The sequence below is a fragment of the Brachyistius frenatus genome, unplaced genomic scaffold, assembly GCF_029030835.1.
Source record: "Brachyistius frenatus isolate BFR_SWC_R1_liver_20210118 unplaced genomic scaffold, ASM2903083v1 Contig_300, whole genome shotgun sequence".
Lineage (NCBI taxonomy): Eukaryota > Metazoa > Chordata > Actinopteri > Embiotocidae > Brachyistius > Brachyistius frenatus.
In genome coordinates, this window is record NW_027210899.1 from 262,819 (window position 1) to 286,202 (window position 23,384).

The following is a 23,384-nucleotide window of genomic DNA, read 5'->3' on the forward strand; positions in this document are numbered from 1 at the left end:
TGACTCACCTTTTATTTTCTATATAATGTTTTTCATCATTTAGTATTCCATGCATTCCTCAATTAACTTGTTTTTGATCATCACGAATCCTTATTTGTTTTTGAATAAAAAACAACAGGGGTCAAAAATGAGGCCCGGTATTCATTTGTTATTTCATACACTGCTGAATGTTTCTTTGCTATATCTTTTGAAGTCAATTTATTTCATTATTAAATATTCCAAGTGCTCATTAAGTAACTTGCTTTTGATGACCACAAATCATTGTTTTCATTCAATATGGAGCATTGGAAGGGGTTTGCATAGCTTGTTCATCAAAGAACGTGACATCCCTTGAAAACGTGACTTCAGTCTGAGGTTAGTTTGTTTTTTGGGTGGTGGTGTTTGACATCCGATATCTTGCTGGATTTCACATTAACACTTTTCTGTTTCTTTTCACTGTTATCAACGCGGCAGTAAATCCAGCGGGAACTCCTCCTCCAGTCTGGGAGATATGGTTTCAGGCACATTCAAGCCGAACCCAAACTCTGCAGGTTGGTCCCACAGATACGAGTGTTTTTACATCTGAGGAAACCTTAGTATATGGCCAATTCTGGCTTCTGGTATCTGCTCTGTGTTTGTGTCTGTATAACAGGATGTATTCAGCTCCTATACTATTGCGATGTTTTAACATGCCTGATATGATTATATAAGTATAGTCCCACTCCCAGTCTGCACTTTCTCACCTGATATTTCTTTATTTTTTCAGGAAAGCAGAAACAGAAAGTGGTGAGTATGACAAAACACTTATATGATGTATATATGCATTATGTGGACAGTGCAGACTGTTATCTAAAATGTGGCAGAAATGTAATTGTGTTGAAACCCAGATATGGTTTTGTATTCATTTGTATGACTCTGTGCTGCCAGAAGTTGTGGCCAAGAAGCATCATGTTTTTTAAGATTGTTTTCCTGTCCATTCGCATGAACAAGATACACCAGCAACGCTCAGAGAGAATATTATTACATATGGCAAAAATGTTGACTTGAACTCAAGGATTAATCCATTTGATTTTCGTTGTCAAAGGTCACTGTGAGATCAACATTTTACACCAAATGTCTTAAAGGATAGAATGTTGATGTGGTGATATTTTATATCCAAAAGGTCAAAGGTTGACTTCCCTGTGACGTTTGACTACGAAAATCTAATGGTTTAATCCTTGAAGACATCTGTGAAGCATCCACATTTCAGAAGTTGTAGCTTCTTTGCAGCAACATCCATATTTTAATTATTGATTCCTGTCATAACTACAACTTTGTGCTCATCAAGGTTTAGTGACTTATAAGGCTGTTATTTACAGTTTTGATTTGGCAGAAGCAAAATTGACAATGTTTAGTGACTTGGAGACGTTCGGAGACACTTGGTAATAATATCAGAGCCTGACCGTCGCTGTGTCTGTCCTCCCCTCCAGGCTGAGCACGTGCCCCCGTATGACGTGGTTCCCTCCATGAGGCCGGTTGTCCTGGTGGGACCGTCCCTGAAAGGTTACGAGGTAGGACGACACACGGCTGCTCCTCAAGCCATCTGACTCAGCCTTCTTTTCACCGCAACTCTTCTCCTCTTTACAGTTTTCTAATATACATACTCAATATTCCAGGTGGTGCACTTACAGTATACAATATGTACTTCACACTGGCGCTTTATTCATTGTTGTGAATGGCCTAGAGGTGCTCTTTTACTGTGTGGTGAGATCTCAACACAAAACTATTCTCATGTTGAAAATGAGTGACTCAAATACCCTTTTCATTTGGCAACAAAATCCTTCAATCATAACTGACATTTCTTCAAAGTGATAATGCACATATTATGAGCCAGGCTGACTCATGTCTCACACTGCATCATGTCGCAGGTTGTTGATTCCTCATCTTGGTTAGGTCCTCGTAAAGTGAAAGTTCTCAGAGATGTTAAAAATCAAAGCAGCTCATTGATTATCAGCCGGAGGAACCACAGTGCAAAAGAATAAAGGAGGCCAAGGAGGCGGTGGGAGGTGGGAGCGCCGGAGTCAGTTGTCATGGAATCACAGTCCTCGCCTCCCATCACCGGTGTTGCCTTGGTAACAACCTTTTGGGTAAACTGCATCAGTCTGGAAAAAGTGGAGCATGATTTGAAATAAGGAACACGGAATAAACGTGCATTGCACATTGAATTGGATTGAGTCAATGGGAAGAGTATTCCCGTCACACATCTTTTTAGTTTTCTGTGTCTTTGTGATGAATCATTAACAGTAATGAAGCTCAGGCCTGCAGGGCTTTGAGTGAGGATGTACAGTAGTTCCTTTTATTACTCATACAGGGATGAATAAGAGTCATGTGCACCGTGTCAAGCTTGTGTGAGGGGTGTTACAGTCACAGTGCTGGAGGAAGCACTCAGGTCCATTACAAGCAAAGGTCTTGAAGTACAAGTGCAGACATGTAATCAGTAGATGTACTTCAGTAAAGGTTTATGTCCCTGGTCGAGGGGAAGCAGAGGCTTGACATGCTTTAGAACCTCCCCTACTCGTCCCACTTGTTTGCCCCACACAGGGAGGCTGTGGCTCAGACGGTAGAGTGGGTTGCACACTAATCGGAAGGTTGGTGGTTCAATCCCCAGCTCCTCCAGTCCACATGCCTAAGTGTCCTTGAGCAAGACACTGAACCCTAAGTTCAGTTGTGAATGTACTCCTGATGGCGGCACCTTGCATGGTGATCTGTCTCATTAGTGGGTGAACATGTGGGTGAATGGGAAAACCATGCAAAAGCGCTTTGCGACCGAAAGGTGATAAAGCGCTATACAAGTACAGACCATTTACCTTTTCACATGAAAAGTACAAATTAAAACATTTTATTGTTGCTTCAGTAGAGAGCAATGCCCACAACAACAAACAAAACAACCTAGTTAGCCCCACCACCAAAATAAACCAAGATGCTAACAAAAGACATGGGTTTAAACTATGCTCCTAACTCAGGGTCAGGAGGAAAAGGTGCACAAACAATAAGGGCCTCTTCCACGAACTAAAACTGCTGAAGAAGGTGCTCAATATTTACAAGTACTACAATAATACAATCGTGTAGTCAACAGGTGCTATTTACAGCTGAGTGCTCTTAATCAGAAATACACAGCTAATCTATTTACAAATTCGAACAGAAACTAAACAAAACTCACTCCTTGTTGGCAGCGGATGAGTTGCAGGAAGGTGAGCAGCCAATGGCTGAGGTTTTGAAGGCTGAAGCAGCATGCAGGTCCAATCAGGTGGCATCAGGCTACTGAACTCTTCCAATTGCTGCTCACCAACTACAATTTGAACCAAACATCTAGAAAGCTCCACCTGAGCAGAAGAACACACCCTTATCATGTTTCATAATATGCTGTACATAAATGACCCCAAGGTCATAACAAGGTAAACAAGTAGCTGAAAAACTGTAAGTACAGCACTTTTTTTTTTGGTAAGTCTTTGCACTCGATAATAGCTCCATTTTTCACCTGACAGCTGCTCCGTGTTTCAGCTCAAAGGACATGAAGCCCGTCGACTCTGTCACTGTCAAGCTCATCTCAACGAATCAAAGTGACAACTGGCTCAGTCAAACACAAAGTGTCGCCCATGTCGATTCGTGTATCCATGTATTCATCTCCTTGAGTCAAACACCTCAAACCAAAAGCATTGAAAATGTCAATTCGAGGCCTCAGTTGGGCCCTCATATTCATCACTCAAGACTGCACTGTATGATTTCCCCAATTCATCACCTGTGCATCGGTCTTTGCGACACCACTCATTGTAGCTCTTAATCACTTTATTTAATGTCGCCCCATCTGTCAATCAGGAGGAGGAAAAGCCTGAATGAGCAGCATCATAATGAATAATAAACAGTGTTGGGGAGGTCATTTTTTAAATGAAATATGTTGCAGATTACTAGTTACCCTGCTAAAAATACAATTAGTAATGTAACGTTTTTAATTACTTTATTGAAGTTATGTAACTTGTGACATTTGATTAATTTCTGTGGACAGCACAAATGACCAGCATAAGACATTATAATGAAAGTAAATGAGTAGAGCGAAGAGTCATTAAAAGAACTGAGCATATAAAATATCTGATATGTAATGTAACTATTTTAAATATTAGTAATGTAACATATTACATTTCATTACTTCTCTAACAAATGTTTCAAACTGGGAAATAAAGCTAAAAAAAGCCCTGAAAAATATATGTAAACTAGACCGAGCAAAACTTAACACTCAAAACTTGATTCAAAAGTTCTTCAATATAACCTGAATTAAGGTTGGGATGTTTGAATTTTCAAGCACACCCACCAATAACCCTTTAATCCCTAGAGGCCCTCAATTGGGGGCCAGGGACTAAACTATTATTAAAATATGGACATATATACTGATATTTACACACCTGAACAAATCTCACAAGTATTCCCTTTATTATTAAAAATACGTTTTTATTATTATTTTATATTGTGGTCGCAGAGATATATCCTTTTAGCAATTTTCGAACAGAAGCCTAAAAAATAGGTTTGTTTTTAAAGGGATAAAAATCCAAAGTATGTAGATCCCAGCTGACTACAGTGAGGAATAATGTTCCCAGAACCTCAAACCAAGTTTACATTCTGGTCGACTCCTTGCTGAGTGATGATACAGCTATAAACAGGGCTGAGTGATGTTCACATGTTCTTAACACTGGTTCCTGAATGAATCTTTAAATATCTCTTCCTCTTATTCGACAAATGGCCAACTGCCTTTGTGGGGTTGCTTAGAACAATGCACATTGATCTGATTGGCAGACGAGAGGCAGTGGAAATTCAAATAAGAGAACCAATCAACAACAAAAAAGGCTCAAGATTTGAGCACATACTGCCAAATGATTGGAGCCTGTCATGTCATGTTATATTCTACATATGAGGTTTTTTTCTTACTGGAAAGCATATATGCAGATGTAACCCCTTTGTAATTATCAACAATTTGAACAGTAACTGCAATTTAATTACATATTTTTTTCTCAGTAATATTAATTGATTACATTTTTGGGGAGAATTTATTTAAGTATAACCAGTTACTTCCCAACGGTGATAATAGAAGTCCACTTCCACTTATTTGCTTCTCGATCGCATATTGATATTCATGTTAAAGGCCCATTTCTTTGATTTCCTGATGTTCTTATCTAGTTTTCTCTTCTTTGCTGCAGGTGACAGATATGATGCAGAAGGCGCTCTTTGACTTCCTGAAGCACAGGTTTGATGGCAGGTGAGCAATGACAGCCACACAGCGTCTTCCCTACAGCACAGTGCATCATCCTGCTGCCACACAGTGTGCTCCATCTGATGTGTATGTTTTATGTTGTTCCAGGATATCCATCACGAGGGTAACAGCTGACATATCATTGGCCAAGAGGTCAGTACTAAACAACCCCAGTAAGAGGGCCATCATTGAGAGATCCAACACCCGCTCCAGCCTCGGTAAAACCACAGGAACCGTCTCACTCAATGATGTGCATGTCTTGTCGGTGTTGTGGCAGTGAATCACCTTCTTTATTCCAAACTGTACACAGTTGCTCTGCTGTACGTGTTTGTTTTGCTGCAGCGGAGGTCCAGAGTGAAATAGAACGGATCTTTGAGCTGGCCAGATCTCTGCAGCTGGTGATCTTGGATGCAGACACCATTAATCACCCGGCACAGCTTATCAAGACCTCATTAGCACCTATTATCGTCCATGTTAAAGTGTCCTCACCCAAGGTAAGAATGAAGGCTTCGACACAGGTTTCCCACAGGTCAGGGAATTTCAGGGAATTTTAAAAACTCTTTTCCAGACAAGGAAAGTCAGGGGATTTGATAATTTTTTTGGGCCAAGTCATGGAGTATCAGTGCATTTTGTTTGCTTGTTTCAATTCTAGTTGCCATTGATCAAAATATATTTTCCATGTAGTCTTTTTTTTATCACATTATTCCACGTGTCCAGTATTGCCTGAGTGGTTTTATCCCTTTTCCATTCGTCCACAAGTGGCAAGCACTTCAGTAAAGATAGGCCTTTTCTTGTAACTGCTCAGGAAGGCAAACATGCCAAGAAAATGTAAATTTCAAAAGCTTTGGTTACAAAATGATGACTTTGAAAACTAAGTGATGAAGAATAAATGACAGAAAAGGTAAATGTAAATTTTTTTAAACTACTGTATATCTATCAAATATGGCACGGGGAGCCCTTTGCATCCATGCCAGAAGTGAGAAGTAGACAGCCATTTAATAAACCTGTCAATGTTCACATTTGTTGTCATCTCCTAGCAGGATACTGCAGACAGGTTTTTGAGGATTAACATTATTAGAAGTGATAAAAAAAAAACTAAAAATAAAAAGATTTTACTGCACTCGTTGACCTTTAACAAGCAGAATAATCTCTCAGTTTTAGTTCCCAGTTAAATATGCGGAAACCCATTTAGGCAGTTAGTTAAAGTCGGAAGCAGAAGGTATGTCTTTTACACTGAGTTTGGAGTTATTGGAGCTGGGACAGACGTATTATTACTTGTGTTGGATTGATTTTCTGAAAAATGCATCCTCTTGCATATTTTCCGTTTAATGTTGAGTTTAATGTTTGTATTTCAAAGGCTGGAGATTGTGATAAAAAAGGCCTGTTAAGCTAGTAGGGTTGCGTTTTTAAAGAGTCGTAGGTCTGTTTATTCTATATTTGGAGACATTTCTGTGTGTCTTTCTACTGTGCCTCCCACAGGTCCTGCAGCGGCTGATCAAATCAAGAGGGAAATCTCAAAGCAAACACTTGAATGTGCAGCTTGTTGCGGCAGAAAAACTATCCCAGTGTCCTTCTGTGAGTACACTTCAGACACCCTTTTAAAAGGGAAGCAACTTATATAGGCTTTCTTCTGTAAGCAATAGTGGTGAAACTTTGAAAAGAAATCCATATGCAGCAGCAGCAGCTACACTGTCCTCTCTTCCTTTCCCACCTCAGGAGATGTTTGATATTATTTTGGATGAGAACCAGCTGGAAGATGCGTGCGAACACCTGGCGGAGTACCTGGAGGCATACTGGCGTGCTACACACACTTCACTTAGCACACCACTCAACCCCCTGCTGGGACGCAATCTGGGCTCCACTGCTCTCTCCCCGTATCCTGCTGCCATCCAGGTGAATTTATCAAATTGAAGAGCAAAAAAAGTTGCCCTCTATCTTTTTCCTGTGGTAGTTCATTTAAGTTTGAGCTCCCAGATTATTTATCAGTATCTATAAAGTTCAGTCATACTAAACTATATTTTCACATTTATTAGCCTTGTAGATGGATGAAAAAACACCATTACACTGAGTGGATGCTGTGCTTCTGATAAATGTATTAGGCCCTGAAGCCATAGCTCAGATGCAAGAATAATTACCAAAGTCAGATTTTTTTTTAGCAACAAGCTGAAAGCAATTCTGCAGAAACACTTCCCTGCAGTCATGAAAAGTAGATGTACATTTTTTGGGCATTTTATGTCTTTATCAGATAGTAGCAGAGGAGACTTACAGGAAATGAGGAGGGAAGAGAGACGGGGAATGACTTGCAGTAAAGATCTGACCAGACCAGGGTTCAAATTAGGGATTTAATACTCAGGGCATGTGCACCCATGTGGTATGCACTCTAATCACTCAGCAACCAGGTCACCCCCACAGTTACTGCTGAAAAAAGTGTCAAAATGTCCATTCAAATTGTTTAAAACACTCCCTCAACCCTGGTGGATAGCAATCAAATGGACTATCCACCCAAATCCTCAGTATTTTCCAGACACCTTTGGTTTGCCAGAATATGGTAAAATAATTCAAAAGTTCAGCATCATGCTGACTCTCTTCAAGACTCTTCAGCTCCACTGAATGAGTATTCAGGGCTATATTAGCAGAACTGTTTTTGTTACTAAGGCTGCGTTCAGGCAGCTAGGAAGTTAGGTCAAGTCAAGTCTGTTTTGTTTAGAAATCACATTTCAATACAACAGAGGTTGACCAAAATGCTGCACATAATCAAACAGAATGAAAATGGTAAAAAGCAAGATTAAGCTCACTCAAACCATACAGTAAATACATAGATGCAACAGTGAAAGCCTGGTCTGTATTCCCAGTTCGGCAGCCATTCAGTTCTATTTTCCCATTCAGAGGTTAAAACTTTGTTACTTTCTAGTTGCTTATGAACGCATCAATACTTAGCATATGGATTGGCAGTGGACAACTGGATGATGTTGTAACAGTGGTTTTTAAAGTGTTTGGAAGTTTGGTACTTCAACCATGAAGTCTGTTGCAACTGACAGCAGAGAAAAGCTTATGATCCTTGGTCTTTGATTTGAATTTCTTCATTGCTGTCAATGAGGAAGCAACAGCCATTTTACAGCCACCTTTGATGCCGACGTGGGGCAGTGTTCCATCTAAAGTCAAGTTTGACATTTAAGTGCTTGACATACAGTACTGTGAAAAGGTTTCAGGCACAAAGGCAGGTGAAAAAGTACCTTTTCCTTTAAAACGACACCAACCAGGGAGGCAGTTTCAGTTTCCTCTCTTGCTTCATATAATTTCTGAAGAAGGGATCAGGGCTGTCAGGGTCAGGACTCCTGGCTGATCCAATGCCTCCCTGATGGCTCTATGTGATTGACAAGATTCTTCTTGCACTTCTCAGCTCTATTTCTGACCAAATACCCAACTTTATATACAGATATGCAGCCTCAAACCTTGAAAGGAACCTCTTCTATGCTTCACTGTAGCCTGCAGACACTCATCCATGCAGCACTCTCTAATATGGGTTTACATGATTTGAAAATCATTTCATTCTGTTTTTATTTACATTTTACAGAGCGTCCCAACTTTTTTGGAAACAGGATTGTATTAAAAGATATAATGTTTGTGTCAAAGTGTGTTTATAATGGATAAAACTAACATTTTCAATCCCAATTTTGTAATATACCAATACTTTACAAACTTCTTTCCAGTTTAATGTTGTGTAACATCATGAATTATGCATAGTTATGGTTTATACTCTGTTGAAGTGTTGTGTCAAATGTTTAGCAAAGCAAAACGCTACATAGAATCAGTATTCTCTCTCATTTAGGCCCAAAGAAACCGGAACAGCAACCACACAACAACAGACCATTCCCCCGTTGAGCGTCGCAGCCTGATGCCTGCCGACGAGAACTACCACAACGAGCGGGCACGGAAGAATCGCAACCGCCTGTCTTCAGGCTCACAGCACAGCAGGGATCACTCTCCTCTGGTGGAGGAGGACTACCAGGACCCCTACCAGGACTCTTACAAGCCTCATCGCAACCGCGGATCACCGGCAGGCTACACCCAGGACTCCAGGCACCGGCTTTGAGCCTGCTGTTAACAAAGTGTAGGCCTGTCTTTCTCTTAACAACCACCGTGAACACAAGAGCTGAGGCAGCTTGGCTATAACATGATAAATCTACTACACTCATGTGGACTGTACTAACATCTTATTTATGTGTAGTACCTCGTATCTCTTTTGGCCTTGGCTCCTGCCAAATAAGCTTTTCAACCTTAAAAAAAACCCAAACAAGAATCCTACTCTTGAGGTGATGTGAAAGAGGGGCTGGATATGGAAGTAGCACATTAGCAGAAAAGTTGTGGTTTAAAGTGAAAGCTGGACCTGATTTGAATGTCCCAGAAATGGCTTGTAAGCAAGTGAAAGTATGGGACTTCTTCTCGAATCCTCCCGCTATCTCAGCGGTTACTGTAGCATGCAGGTAGGACTCTAATTACAGGTCACTCCCTTATTCAAGCCAGTGCCAGATGACATCCAGCTGCGATGATCAGCACAGAACTTGTTTGCACGCGTCCAGGAGTTGGTAGAAACAGAGTATGATGCATATTTAATACTCCTCAAGTTTGTGTGCCACTGTCCTCGATGTGAGTGTAATAAATCCCATGAAAGCTTGTTCCCAAATCCAGAGTTTTACAAAATTAGTTTTTTCAAAGTAACATGGATGGTGTTGTGGTGTTCTGTTCAGGGTTCATGCAGTAGCCTTCTGTGGCCCCCTTTCTTTTGTTTTCTCTAAATGCCCTTTTTTTTGGTCATTAATCCCGTCAAGACAGAATCATAAAAAACATGCAGATACAAATACGTTTCAAAGCTCCAAAACCTCAGGAATGAGAGGTCATTAAGACCTGGAAGTGTAGCGTTTATGTTCCTACCTATCTGATGGGAGTTTGATTCTGAGTGTTATGTTAAATTGTCTGGAGAGTTTATAATTTAAATGTTTCAAAATAAGCTATTACAGTAGGGAAGAAACACTTCATGCATGGGAGTCACCTTGTTTCAAAACAGTGGCGCGGGTCAAGCCCGCTCATTTATGAACCACTGTTGTCTGTCATGTGTTTAGCAGGACATCATTTGGAATTGATTGAATTGGGTTATAGTGAGTAACTTATAGAGAGCTTCCATTTGTAAATATAGTCAAAATAATCAGAGGAAAGAAACATCAATTTATGTAAAGTCCCACTTTCAGTACATTAAATTTCAATCCATTTATTTCCTTCCTTTCAGAGCCTTTTTCCAATGTCTGATTAAAAAAAAAAAGAAAAAAAAAGAGAGTAATTTTCTTTATTATTAAAGGATTTTATGAAATAAATTAATATATTAAATACTTTTATTAGGTAATGATTTAACATACCCCTCCTCCATATATTCAGCTATATCTTTTTATTGGAATCTCTTTGAGTTTCATTAATGACTCCTGATGAGTGAGAAACTGTCTAAAAGCATGTGGGCAGGACGGCGTTGCCTCAATCACAATGTCTTTTGAAAAGCTACTTTCATGGAAATGTGACTTTCTGCCAGCTAACAACAGGATGAATATGATTATGTTTTAATGACATATCCTTTTATCTTGTAATTTGATCTTTAGATATTGCAAATCTCACATTCAGTTTTTCAGCTCATAGGCCAGAGATCTCATTGTGCAGTGATTTAGGAAAAACAGAAGATCGACAAGGGGACTTCTGTTCTTATCTGCCATATACAGTAGCTTTTCTTGTTGTTTCAAAACAGTGGCGCATAAGCAACAATATAAAAGACTTGAATACTGCCTGTGAGAGAATGATGTATTGACTAGAAGTTTCCGTGCACTGTCATTTTACAATTGTAATTAAATAAACCGCCCTCATCCTGTTGCACCGGTTCTTCGTTAAAAGACACACACACACACACACGCTCTGTGTCTTTATTTCTTCACCTGTCTTTACATTTTAAACACAGGTGTTCAATGATGAAATGACAAATCACATTTTCTCAGCACTTAAACTGATATAATATAATAAAATACAATATAATATGATGAACGCATACAATACAATATAATATAAAATAAAATAATATAACATAATAATTTCTTTCAGTTTTGCATCGCTCAATTGGTACCGACGGGGCAACAAGACAGCGCATATACGCATGCGCAAGATTGACAGCGCAGCAGCGCACTTCACCACAGCCAGCTGGTACCGAGCAGCTTCCCACAGTGGGTTGCGTTTAGCCTTTGTTTCCGGCAATAAGTCAGCCGTCACGCTTACATTTGCACCCCGTGGTGGAGGCACAGGTTCAATTAATACACACAAGTATGGCGGTTGTACTTGAACGCTTTGACAGCTCCTCGTCGGCGTAGTTATTAGCAAGCGAGCTAGCTAGCTCCGGGTGAAGTCGGGAGCCCTGAACACCGCCGACGCTAGCCGGCTGAGCTACAGCGGACCGTCGCACGCTGGCACCGAGGAGCCTCCCGGTCCACCATGGGGATCCTGTTCACGAAGCTCTGGAGGCTGTTCAACCACCAAGGTAAGGACGGCGCCGCGGCGCCTCTCATGAGCGTGTGGAGGACAGCGGAGCGGTGTCGGTGGTCACGAAGGCCCGCTGCTGTCTCCGACCGCATCTCCACCGACCACCGAGCACAAGGCTGGTGTATGGACCACCGGGTCCACCGAGGCTGGTGTATGGACCACCGGGTCCACCGAGGCTGGTGTATGGACCACCGGGTCCAGTACTGTGTCTGCTGACACCGTCTGTCCGGAGCCAGAGGGGTGGTGTTGGTGTTGGTGTTGGTGGTGGTGGTGGTGGTGGGGGGGCTGTGCACGTTTTACCTTTTGACCGGTGGACGATACGTCCCTACTAACTCTGCGCACCGTTTCTTGACTTCACTTCGTGTTGTATTATTTACGTGTGGAGGACATCGGTCCGTGAACCCGAGTTGTCCCCGGGCCGTCCCCGGGCCGGTGTCTTCAGTCAGTAAACCGGGCCGTCGCTCAACCAGTGTAACGTGAACCTGTGCTCCGGCCCGGTGTTGTGACTGGAGGTGACTTCACAAACACTGAATCCAGCCTCATCAGCAGAAAAGATCCTGCCAGTCAGGATCAATGACAGGTTTGAGTGAAGCCCAGTGACTTAGTGCTGCCTGTGTGTGTGATCCCATCATGTTATCAGGGTACAGGTCACCGGGCATCTCCAAATCAGGACTAATTACAATTTCACTCTAGTTTTAGTTTGTCAGCTGGGAACTACATCCCTGTAAACTATTCAATCCATGAAATCTCTGTCAGATTTTACAATTCTTGTGTACAATATATATATATACATATATATTTTACAGGTGTTTGATCATCTCTGTGCTGCGCTCCATTTAGCTTCTACCCGTCCTGTCTCTGGAGCCTGTAGATCTTTTATTGTGGCCTCCTGGATGTAACCCCCAGATGTGCATCAGAGTGTCGGGACGTCTTACCACATCTGTCCCCGGCTGAGCGAATCAGCCCAGGGGAATTACAGAAGTTCGTTTACAGGGATGAGGACGCGTGGTTAGATATAACAAACTTGGTTGTCCCTGTTAAAAGGCCTCAAGGCAACATAAGCAAAATCCTAATCGACATTATAACTACAGTATTGACACAGATTGATCTTTAAATTTGCTTGAAAATATGACATTTTCTCGGCCTTTCTCACACTCGTACACGATGGTAGATACAGAGACTCATTTAAACTTACACTTTAGGGAATTTAGAGTTTTCAGTTTATCTAACCTTTGTTTGGTTATTACTTTAGATCATTTCTTCAAGCAAAAATGTGCAAAATTAAAAAGTTGTGTTCTTGGTTGGACAAAGTGAACAATTTAAAAATATTACCTTAAAAAATTGTGGTGGTTATTTAGTACTATTTTCAGATGTTTTTTTGTTTGTTTTTTTATCCAATCAGTTAATAGAAAACATATTTGGCAGAGTAATTAAAAAAAAGAAGCGAGTTTGAGACCTACTTTGGATGATGGGGGGTGGAGGGGGTGGAGGGGGGGGGGGCATGCAACAACTGTGCTGCCTGCATTTAAAGAAGTTGAGTTTCTTTTGTCAGGATTTATACGAGTATCTTATCTGGCACCTGCGTGACCTTTTTATTCCACACAACACTTTTTGTTTTTGCTCCAGCTTCTTCCACTTGCAGTGTGGCAGACATCACGTGTGTAATGTCTGTTTGCGGAAGCTAAATTCAGACTGAAATAGCGTCTTCATGTATTTTGTTTACGTTTAACATGGTTGGGTTGCATAGACACCGCCCACATTTGGACTTTATGCAAATCTGTTTGCAGCTGCTTTCGCTTCCTCAGTTTTAGAGGTTCTGTTCTGTATCTTTCCTGATCCTATTTTTAAAGGCTGTAACAAATACTTCACTCTTTTGAAATCGACTGTGGGGAAAAAAAGGAGTGTAATTGAACATAACAGATTATTGATTATAATATTGGTTCCAAGGCCAGCGGTATGCAAAACTGGTGGACGCAGCCGTGAGGCAGAGAACGGGGATACGTGTTTTTGTCAAACCTTCATCAAACTGATATGAGTTCGGTACATTGATATTATCTGATGATGGCGTCTCGATAACAGATTTGCATTGTTCCCAAGTTCACATTTTGGGTTTTTCATGTAAATATACGAGATGGTTAGCAGAAGCAGACAGAGCGATAACGGGTGTGCAAATAATACAATGATTATGCATTCATTACTGTAGTTGTCAGTGAAGTGGGGGTTTTATGGTTGTGTACAACTTTAATTTAAATCCCTTTACTATACCTGTCCTAAAAAAAAAACCAGCTATACAGTTGTAGTTTGATATACTTGTAACCTACAGCTCACAAACAGGAGAAAATGCTCAGTTTTAGCACCACAATAATAAGTCAGTTAGAGGCATTGCCCTGTAATCTCATATCAACAGAAGATCAAATACATCTCCAGTGCGCAGGCCTTTGTGTGTTTGTTCCTATGTATGGGCTTGTCTGTAGACTAAACATGGAGATACATGTGAGAAACCATACTTAAAAAACATGTAGAGGACCAGAACAGTGGAGGTGCGATGTGGGTTTAATCTGTCTGTCATGCTCCAGTTTCTCTAAATTACCCATTTGGCCATAACTAATAACACCAACCAGTCTTTGTGCCTTATCTTTTTTTAATCTTTCTCTCTTGTCACAGGATCTGAAACATGGTGACATCATTAAGCCCTAGATTTAAAAAAGAGCCTTTAGTGCTGTTGATGCTTGAAGCTAGGGAATATATTGCAAAAGGTAGCTGAATAGAAAAGCACCCAGCACTTTGATCCCTAATGCTGTGTCATCTTTACCTTTACCCTGACTTTGTGCTTACTACAGGACATCTTACAATTGTCTTGTCTCTTCAGCGTCTGCAGCAAGATAACAATGGATCGCTGTGTCACATCTTATTTGTCTTTTTGTGTGTTAGACACGGTACTGTTTATGCCATCTCCACAGCTGCCGCTGTCTTCAGCCTGATAGTGCACGCTTCCTGAAGACCACCCACAAACTCTTCTGTAGCTGTGAAAGTACACTGTTCACAGCACCACAATGTCCCAGTGATGGTTAGTAGACGTGTGAAGCTACACAATTTGGTACCAGAGGAGAGAGCTGAACACAAAAAAGGCTGTTGTTCGAGCAGCTCAAAGCAGTCCTATGTCAGAAGACGTCTTTTAAACAGATTACTCGGTCGAGTTTACATAAGAGTCACATCAGTCAGTCACCAGCACCTAACCCACATATTGATGTCACTGTGGGTCTGTGAATTATTTGTAAGTGTCTTTAATGCCTTTCAGAACACAAAGTTATCATTGTGGGCCTGGACAATGCTGGCAAGACCACCATTCTTTACCAGTTGTAAGTATCCAGATTAATAATGTAGATCTTTCAGTAAGCTTTTTCTTATGTGCTCACAATTTTTTTTTTTTTATTCCATGTATTGCATGAGATCTGGATATGGTCATTTTGTGAATGTTGCTTGTGTCAGCCATAACCTGAAGGTATTGTTTTGTGTGTGTTATAGTTCAATGAATGAGGTGGTACACACCTCCCCAACGATTGGAAGCAACGTGGAGGAGATCGTTGTCAACAACACTCATTTCTTGATGTGGGACATTGGGGGTCAGGAGTCCCTGAGGTCATCGTGGAATACATACTACACAAACACAGAGGTACGGTCGTAACAGCTTGTTTTGACTCGCTGCTTATCAAAAAGGAATGAGATCATTCCTGAAGCATCCAGCTGAAATACGTAGAACTGTTTGAACTTCAGTTAGACTGATAAATTTACCAGACTGTTGTATCTGCCAATATTAGCTCATTCCAGACTTACTGTATTCATGTATATTTTGGCCAGACAGCAATGAGAAATTGCATTATTGAGATGCTAATGTAGGTCTGAGGTGAGAACAACTGATTGATTGACAATTAGATTTTTCAGAAGTAAAATGGCCTGTTTAGTCTGTATCTCTATCACAATCACAAAAACTCTTCTTTGGGATTTGCCTCTAAACAGTTTGTTTAGATTATGTTTAAAAGGGTTACTGTTGGCCAATAGTTTTGTTATTTTTGTATTATTTTAAACTGAACTGGTGGCCGGACTCTGACTTTACATGCAGCAAAAATATAAATGCAACACTTGTGTTTTTCCTCCAATTTTTTAGGAATTGAACTTAAAAGATCTGAGACTTTTCACCTTTGACAAGATAAGCCATCTACCTGACAGGTAGTAGCGCATCAGGATGCTGATTAAACAGCATAATTGGTGCACAGGTGTGCGTTGGACTGGTCACAATAAGAAGGCCTCTGTTCTGTCACAAGTTTGAGAGAGCGTGCGACTGACAGGCTGCCTGCAGGAGTGTCCACCAGAGCCGTTGCCCACCAATTGAATGTTCATTTTACAACCGTAACCCGTCTCCAACGTCATTTCTGCGAATTTGGCACTACCAGCCTCACAACCAGACCACGTGTGAACACACCAGCAGACGTGCTACATGACAAAACTGCACATTTTTACAGTGGCCTTTTGTTGTGACCAGTCCAAGGCAAACTTGTGGGAAGTAATTATGGTGTTTAATCAGCGTCTTGATGAAGGACTCACAAACACAGATTCTAACAAATTTGTGAATTTGTTTTTAGAGAAATAAACCTTTTGTGCACATAAAAGGGGTCTTGGATATTTTACTTCAACTCATGAAGAATAGTAGAGAAAGCAAAAGTGTTGCATTCATATTTTTTTTTTGTGTACTTCTGTAGGTACTATGACAGATTTTTTTTCCACAGTGACGGTAAAATGAATGAACTTCCCAGTATAATGCAGTTTGCATATGACTAGCCGAGACTATGGTGCTATGTCTGTGGTCGGCTTCTTTTCTTAACTGTCCATTATTTCTCCCCATCTTCTCTGACTAGTTTGTCATTGTGGTGGTTGACAGCACAGACAGAGAAAGGATCTCGGTGACCAAAGAAGAACTCTACAGAATGCTCGCACATGAAGTGAGTAGCATGAAAAAGTGATAATGATGCTTGCAATTGTAATCGTTTTTAAGTGATGGTATTACATTTAAACAAACATACTTGTGTTTTTTTCCCCCCGGTTTGGTGGTGACCTACAACAATAGGTCATCTTTTTTAGATTTAAATATTAGTTTCTAGAGCTAGAGAAATGCCACATGATGCCAAGACGTAATGGAAAAAAAAATGTGTTGTGAATGATCTTAAATTAAAGTTACAAACATTGCTTCAAAAAAGTCCATATTAAATTAAATACCAGTTAGCAGCAGTAAACAGCACAGGTACAGGGAAATACATTATGTAATATGTATTACAAAACATTCTCAATTATTATTTCAAAATGCAAAACACAATAACTTGGGGCAACACAGAAGTAAATACTTTGTGCTCAGTGAAAGACAAAGAAAGGGGAGCCATGAAGTTCACAATAGTTCACCCACCCAAATTAGTTTCATCAGTGCACTTAGGAAGGCATTACCAAGATGTCGGTGCATTTTCACCAGCGGGTTCATATTTGACAATTAAACTAAATGAAGGGAAATATCTGATTAATTTAGGTGTGTGAGCCATGTTTGTGCTTTTAGAATTTACTCAGCAATTAGACAAAACAGTAGTTGTGGATAGCACGAGGCCCCATGATATACAGTGGGGCAAAAAAGTATTAAGTCAGCCACCAATTGTGCAAGTTCTCCCACTTAAAAAGATGAGAGACGCCTGTAATTTTCATCATGGGTACACTTCAACTATGAGAGACAGAATGGGGGGAAAGAATCCAGGAAATCACATTGTAAGATTTTTAATGAATTAATTGGTAAATTCCTCAGTAAAATAAGTATTTGGTCACCTACAAACAAGCAAGATTTCTGGCTCTCACAGACCTGTAACTTCTTCTTTAAGAGGCTCCTCTGTCCTCCACTCGTTACCTGTATTAATGGCACCTGTTTGAACTTGTTATCAGTATAAAAGACACCTGTCCACAACCTCAAACAGTCACACTCCAAACTCCACTATGGCCAAGACCAAAGAGCTGTCAAAGGACACCAGAAACAAAATTGTAGACCTGCACCAGGCTGGGAAGACTGAATCTGCAATAGGTAAGCAGCTTGGTGTGAAGAAATCAACTGTGGGAGCAATTATTAGAAAATGGAAGACGTACAAGACCACTGATAATCTCCCTCGATCTGGGGCTCCACGCAAGATCTCACCCCGTGGGGCCAAAATGATCACAAGAACGGTGAACAAAAATCCCAGAACCACACGGGGGGACCTGGTGAATGACCTGCAGAGAGCTGGGACCAAAGTAACAAAGGCTACCATCAGTAACACACTACGCCGCCAGGGACTCAAATCCTGCAGTGCCAGACGTGTCCCCCTGCTTAAGCCAGTACATGTCCAGGCCCGTCTGAAGTTTGCTAGAGAGCATTTGGATGATCCAGAAGAGGATTGGGAGAATGTCATATGGTCAGATGAAACCAAAATAGAACTTTTTGGTAAAAACTCAACTCGTCGTGTTTGGAGGAGAAAGAATGCCGAGTTGCATCCAAAGAACACCATACCTACTGTGAAGCATGGGGGTGGAAACATCATGCTTTGGGGCTGTTTTTCTGCAAGGGGACCAGGACGACTGATCCGTGTAAAGGAAAGAATGAATGGGGCCATGTATCGTGAGATTTTGAGTGAAAACCTCCTTCCATCAGCAAGGGCATTGAAGATGAAACTTGGCTGGGTCTTTCAGCGTGACAATGATCCCAAACACACCGCCGGGCAACGAAGGAGTGGCTTCGTAAGAAGCATTTCAAGGTCCTGGAGTGGCCTAGCCAGTCTCCAGATCTCAACCCCATAGAAAATCTGTGGAGGGAGTTGAAAGTCCGTGTTGCCCAGCGACAGCCCCAAAACATCACTGCTCTGGAGGAGATCTGCATGGAGGAATGGGCCAAAATACCAGCAACAGTGTGTGAAAAGCTTGTGAAGACTTACAGAAAACATTTGACCTCTGTCATTGCCAACAAAGGGTATATAACAAAGTATTGAGATGAACTTTTGTTATTGACCAAATACTTATTTTCCACCATAATTTGCAAATATATTCTTTAAAAATCAGACAATGTGATTTTCAGGAATTTTTTTTCTCATTTTGTCTCTCATAGTTTAGGTATACCTATGATGAAAATTACAGGCGTCTCTCATCTTTTTAAGTGGGAGAACTTGCACAATTGGTGGCTGACTAAATACTTTTTTGCCCCACTGTATATATAAATATACATATAAATATAAAGCACCTTGTTACTATTTTTCAAGTGGAAATTCGGTCCTCAGGAAAAAAAAATTCAACATCTTATTTAATTAGGATGACATTTTCTGTCCGTTCATCCCCCTTCAGTCACGTTTATTGAAGCAGAATGGGATGGTTAAGCCGACACACTGACCAACACGGTCAGAAAAAATAAACAATGCATGCACCTGACAAACTGTTTGTTTTACAGTCTACTTAACTGGATGCAAATGTGGGTCCAATACTGTGTTATTACAGGTGTTTTGAACAAAAGAAGATATGTGATATCGTATCCAGCAACAGGGCACTTTAAAAGTAAATTACCATTAAATTTAGAATAAATAAAATAGCAAACAAACACTTGTGACATGAACTTGATAAATGTGTTACTTTTAGTTGCTAGCATAAAAAGGAGCTGATTATAACATGTACTGAGGTCAGAGTGCTCCTTTGTGCTGTGAAGATGTCTCCAGCAGCTGAAGACTGAGACACACACACACACACACACACACACACACACACACACACACACACACACACACACACACACACACACACACACACACACACACACACACACACACACACACACACAGTCAGAGAGAGTAAGAGAAAGTGAGAATAAATATGGTTAACTTCTGGTAGCTGTATGATAATTATTTTTGTTCTAAATGAATCTTCACCAGAATGAGCTCAGTATTAAAAGAACAGAGACATCCCTAAAGTGGGTGAGAATACATTCCACCGTTATTGTTTTGTGGGTTATAACTTCAGGAACCACCGTGGCATGTTTCCTGTCTGTGCAGAGGGGTCTCCCATCGCTACCTATGCGTTGTGCAACAGCTGTGCATGCAGCAGGACTACGAGTGACAGAAAAGGATTGCATCAATTTAAAGGCCCGGACAATTTCTTAGGAATTCGCAATGTTAGTCTCATTCAGGGTGAAGATATCCGTGCAGTGTCTTCTCACTTCAGGAGATGAAGCACTGTTCCATCTCATGCTGACATCAGTCAGCTTGCTGGTTGTGAACTGTAACATTTTACGTGTTGTTGTTTTTTTTTTCCTTTAAAATGTCATCTCCCACCGTGCTTGCATAAAAAAAAAAAAAAAAAAAAAAAAAAAACCCAAAAAAGCAGTCCTTCAGGTGCTGTTTTCTCCCCATGAGCCTGGCCACTGTTGGCAGATTTAATGCCCGTTGTGAGGCCAGATTAAGAGCGTAAGGGAAACACTTCACATGCAGGTTCCCGCTAAGTGATTGGCGACGCAATGTCGATGTTAGAAGCCACCGGAGTTTTGCTGCATTTTACAGGAGGTCTGCAATGTTTCCCCCGTGTGACTTTTGCGTTAGCCTATTGCTTTAGTTTGGACATCGAGCAATAGTCTGTTGTGCTGTTGTCGTCGCATAAGAATCCACTGCTCTTGACGTCTATGCGTCTTGCAAGTTAATGCAACCCTTTCTACTGTTCTCAAAGATTGTTAAGGTCCTTAAACAAGACGAACAAGTGTACCTACATGAGGTTCCAATGTCTTGAGCATGTAACAAAAGTCTTTGTGTTTCCACATTGTATGAACAACAGACGTTGTGTGGTCTTTGTTCTTGAAGTAGGTTACATGTAACCCATAGGTTGAACTACAGGTTAACAAGTGCAACTGAAATATTATGTTTTCTACTACAGATCTTTTAATTTGTTCAAACATCGGCGTACAATTCAACTCTTAGCACGTTAACTCAAACTCTGCAATTATGTGATACCTTCAGTTTTGGAGTGAAAGGTATCAGTCAGTCATTCTACTTGACATGTTTATTTCAGGGTTTTCCATGTTTCTGGAGGACTGGGGGTCTGTGGTAGGGTTGGGGGGGAGGAGGGGGGGTGACAGTTATTTGACAAAAAAACTCAGCATTTTCACATAATTATGGACTATTATCATTACAATATTTTATTAAGAATGCATTGTCTGACATCAAAATAATAATCATCCAACTTTGGTAAAACAAAGCTTAAAGTTATAGTGGCTTAGGTGCTGTGAAAAAACACAAGGTGTTATAATGACAGGGAAACCCTGTTGATTTTTGTCTATGCTTATACATTAAACCATCATAATGTCTTTCACAAACATCTACATTTTCTTCTCCTGTCTTCTCTGTATCTGCCCTCCAGGACTTAAGAAAGGCAGGACTGTTGATCTTTGCCAACAAGCAGGATGTGAAAGGCTGCATGTCTGTGGCTGAGATCTCCCAGAACCTCCAGCTTACCTCTGTCAAAGACCACCAGTGGCACATCCAGGCCTGTTGCGCCCTCACTGGGGAGGGGTGAGAACTGCATTCACATTCAATCTTATTATATTCGAAAATGGAACTTCTGTGTGCAGACCTGAATACTTTTATGTAGGAAAAGTGTGACTTTGTAATAGTACAGGATACATATAGAGGTTTTATTTTAATGCTTGTCCTTCTCTATTTCCATCCCTCTCTCCTCCACATCCCCCCTTTCCCTACGGCGCTCCCAACACCTTGTTTACCTCCAGGTTGTGCCAGGGTCTTGAGTGGATGATGTCACGACTGCGCGTGAGATGATGACCTTCATGACTTTGACTAGGAGTGCACCCTTTCTGTTTGTTTTTTTCCTGCCTCCAGACATGAGGATGAGGATGGGGGTGAGGTCAGTTGATGGATGGCCCTCTCCTCTTTTCTGTGAAGCTGATACGGGCAGACCGCTGCCAGGACGTTATATTCTTCTGTAATAATTTATTTTACAAAAGACATCTGAACTCTGAACAAAAAACAAAAAACATGACCTTTTTCAGAGGGACATTGGACAGAAAAGAGACTCAAATTATTTAAACTGAAATTTCTGCACGGTTTTCCTTTCTGCAAAACAAGAGGAAGTGTACATGGACTTGTTCTTCAGCTGTGTGTGAGTCTCGCCCACGGTGGCCTTGCAGTATTGCCGGACTGTGGTGGTTTTTATTGCCCCCCTGTGTGTACAGTCCAGTATTCTCTTTTAACTTGGTGCCTGCAGCAGAATGTTCAAGTGATGATGGTTGATGGCGACTGAAACATACAGAAGGGAGGGTGAAATCACACTGCGCCCTCCTTCCTTTCAGTCTCTGAATAATCACTGAAATAAAGTGTTTTTATCTGTTTCAGGTGAATTGCATTGTGTCATGAATGAATATTTCTTTCAGGTGACTTATTACTACATCAGTCTTCTTTATGATTTACTTTTCTGGTGACAACTGTGAACTATATTGAGTTTATATGTAACTTCTTTTTTTAGTCCTTTAGGGGGCAGAATGTGTCACATGAGATCACGGTCTCTGATGCTTTTCAGGGAGCATGCTGAGCAGCTAGAGTGGAGAGAGCCGTAGAGTGAGGAAACGGAGGGATTCAAGGACAGAAGAAGAGACCAGGTTTACCATGTAAGCAGCACACAGTGAGCGATTATGAGAGAAAAACACAGTAGAATAATGAGCAGGCTTGTCAAGCTCAAATTAACGAGAACTAACACAAGTCAAACTATGTTTTAGAGTTGGCTGTCCACTTCTTTGTGGTGCTTCCATTGCCTGATAGCAGTCAAGCCTATCTTACTTTTTCCACAGCTTGCTTCCCCCCATTTTGCCCTGTGTAACAGAGGCCCTAAAAACATCTTTTAACAGCATTTTGTTTTAAAAATGAGCATCAATCAGTGTTTTCTAATTTGACATTGAATCAAATGGCTCTGTAGTGCACAGAAGGGTCACCTGAAGTAACAAGCCCACTTGATCTTTTAGTGCAATCCTATTGTCTTATGATCGTAAGACAATAGACTATCTTAAGATATGACCAAAAGCACTGGCTGATTTCCAGAAACGTGGCCATAGCAGAATTTGGTGGTTTTTGATTTACATGTTAGAATAGATACAGTATGTAGACTCTCATTGTTCCTAAATTCCAAACAATAGTGAGCTGGGTCTGACAATGAATCATGAAACATTATCAGACTGCAAATATTGACTTCACTGCTGTGATTTTATTGTAGCAGGTAAGTCAAACCCAATTAACGCCCTCTAACCAGAATGCCAATAACTACAATAAATTCATGTTCTTAATAATTAAACAAAATACTATAGTTTTGAATCCATTTGCCACCAATCCATAGAGCAGAAGGAAAAAACTGTGACCTTATTTTATTGATGCGTATAACTGCCACAAAGGTGTGTTTGGGAAGCAGGGTGCTTTGGCATGATGTTTGTATAATTCTAATATGTGCTCAGAGTAATGACAATATTGGA

The 23,384-nt window shown here is 40.8% G+C and overlaps 2 protein-coding genes across 3 annotated transcripts in view; both read left to right on the forward strand.

The window, feature by feature from the left end:
* Nucleotides 1-11,167, forward strand: part of cacnb4a (calcium channel, voltage-dependent, beta 4a subunit) — a 37,687-nt gene extending 26,520 nt beyond the window's left edge. For both annotated transcript variants that reach the window (XM_069722692.1, XM_069722691.1), the window contains 9 exons: nucleotides 454-530; nucleotides 746-765; nucleotides 1,449-1,529; nucleotides 5,205-5,263; nucleotides 5,366-5,475; nucleotides 5,600-5,751; nucleotides 6,737-6,832; nucleotides 6,974-7,150; nucleotides 9,087-11,167. In XM_069722692.1, the coding sequence (XP_069578793.1) occupies nucleotides 454-530; nucleotides 746-765; nucleotides 1,449-1,529; nucleotides 5,205-5,263; nucleotides 5,366-5,475; nucleotides 5,600-5,751; nucleotides 6,737-6,832; nucleotides 6,974-7,150; nucleotides 9,087-9,350 (1,036 nt within the window). In that variant the 3' untranslated portion in view covers nucleotides 9,351-11,167. The remainder of the gene's footprint in view (nucleotides 1-453; nucleotides 531-745; nucleotides 766-1,448; nucleotides 1,530-5,204; nucleotides 5,264-5,365; nucleotides 5,476-5,599; nucleotides 5,752-6,736; nucleotides 6,833-6,973; nucleotides 7,151-9,086) is intronic.
* Nucleotides 11,168-11,458: 291 nt separating this feature from the next.
* On the forward strand, nucleotides 11,459-22,256 carry arl5a (ADP-ribosylation factor-like 5A). Its single transcript, XM_069722693.1, has 6 exons — nucleotides 11,459-11,822; nucleotides 15,123-15,183; nucleotides 15,350-15,497; nucleotides 16,738-16,821; nucleotides 21,272-21,423; nucleotides 21,639-22,256. The coding sequence occupies exons 1-6, from the start codon at nucleotides 11,777-11,779 to the stop codon at nucleotides 21,685-21,687; spliced, it is 540 nt and encodes a 179-aa protein (XP_069578794.1). The 5' UTR covers nucleotides 11,459-11,776; the 3' UTR covers nucleotides 21,688-22,256.
* Nucleotides 22,257-23,384: the final 1,128 nt, after the last annotated feature.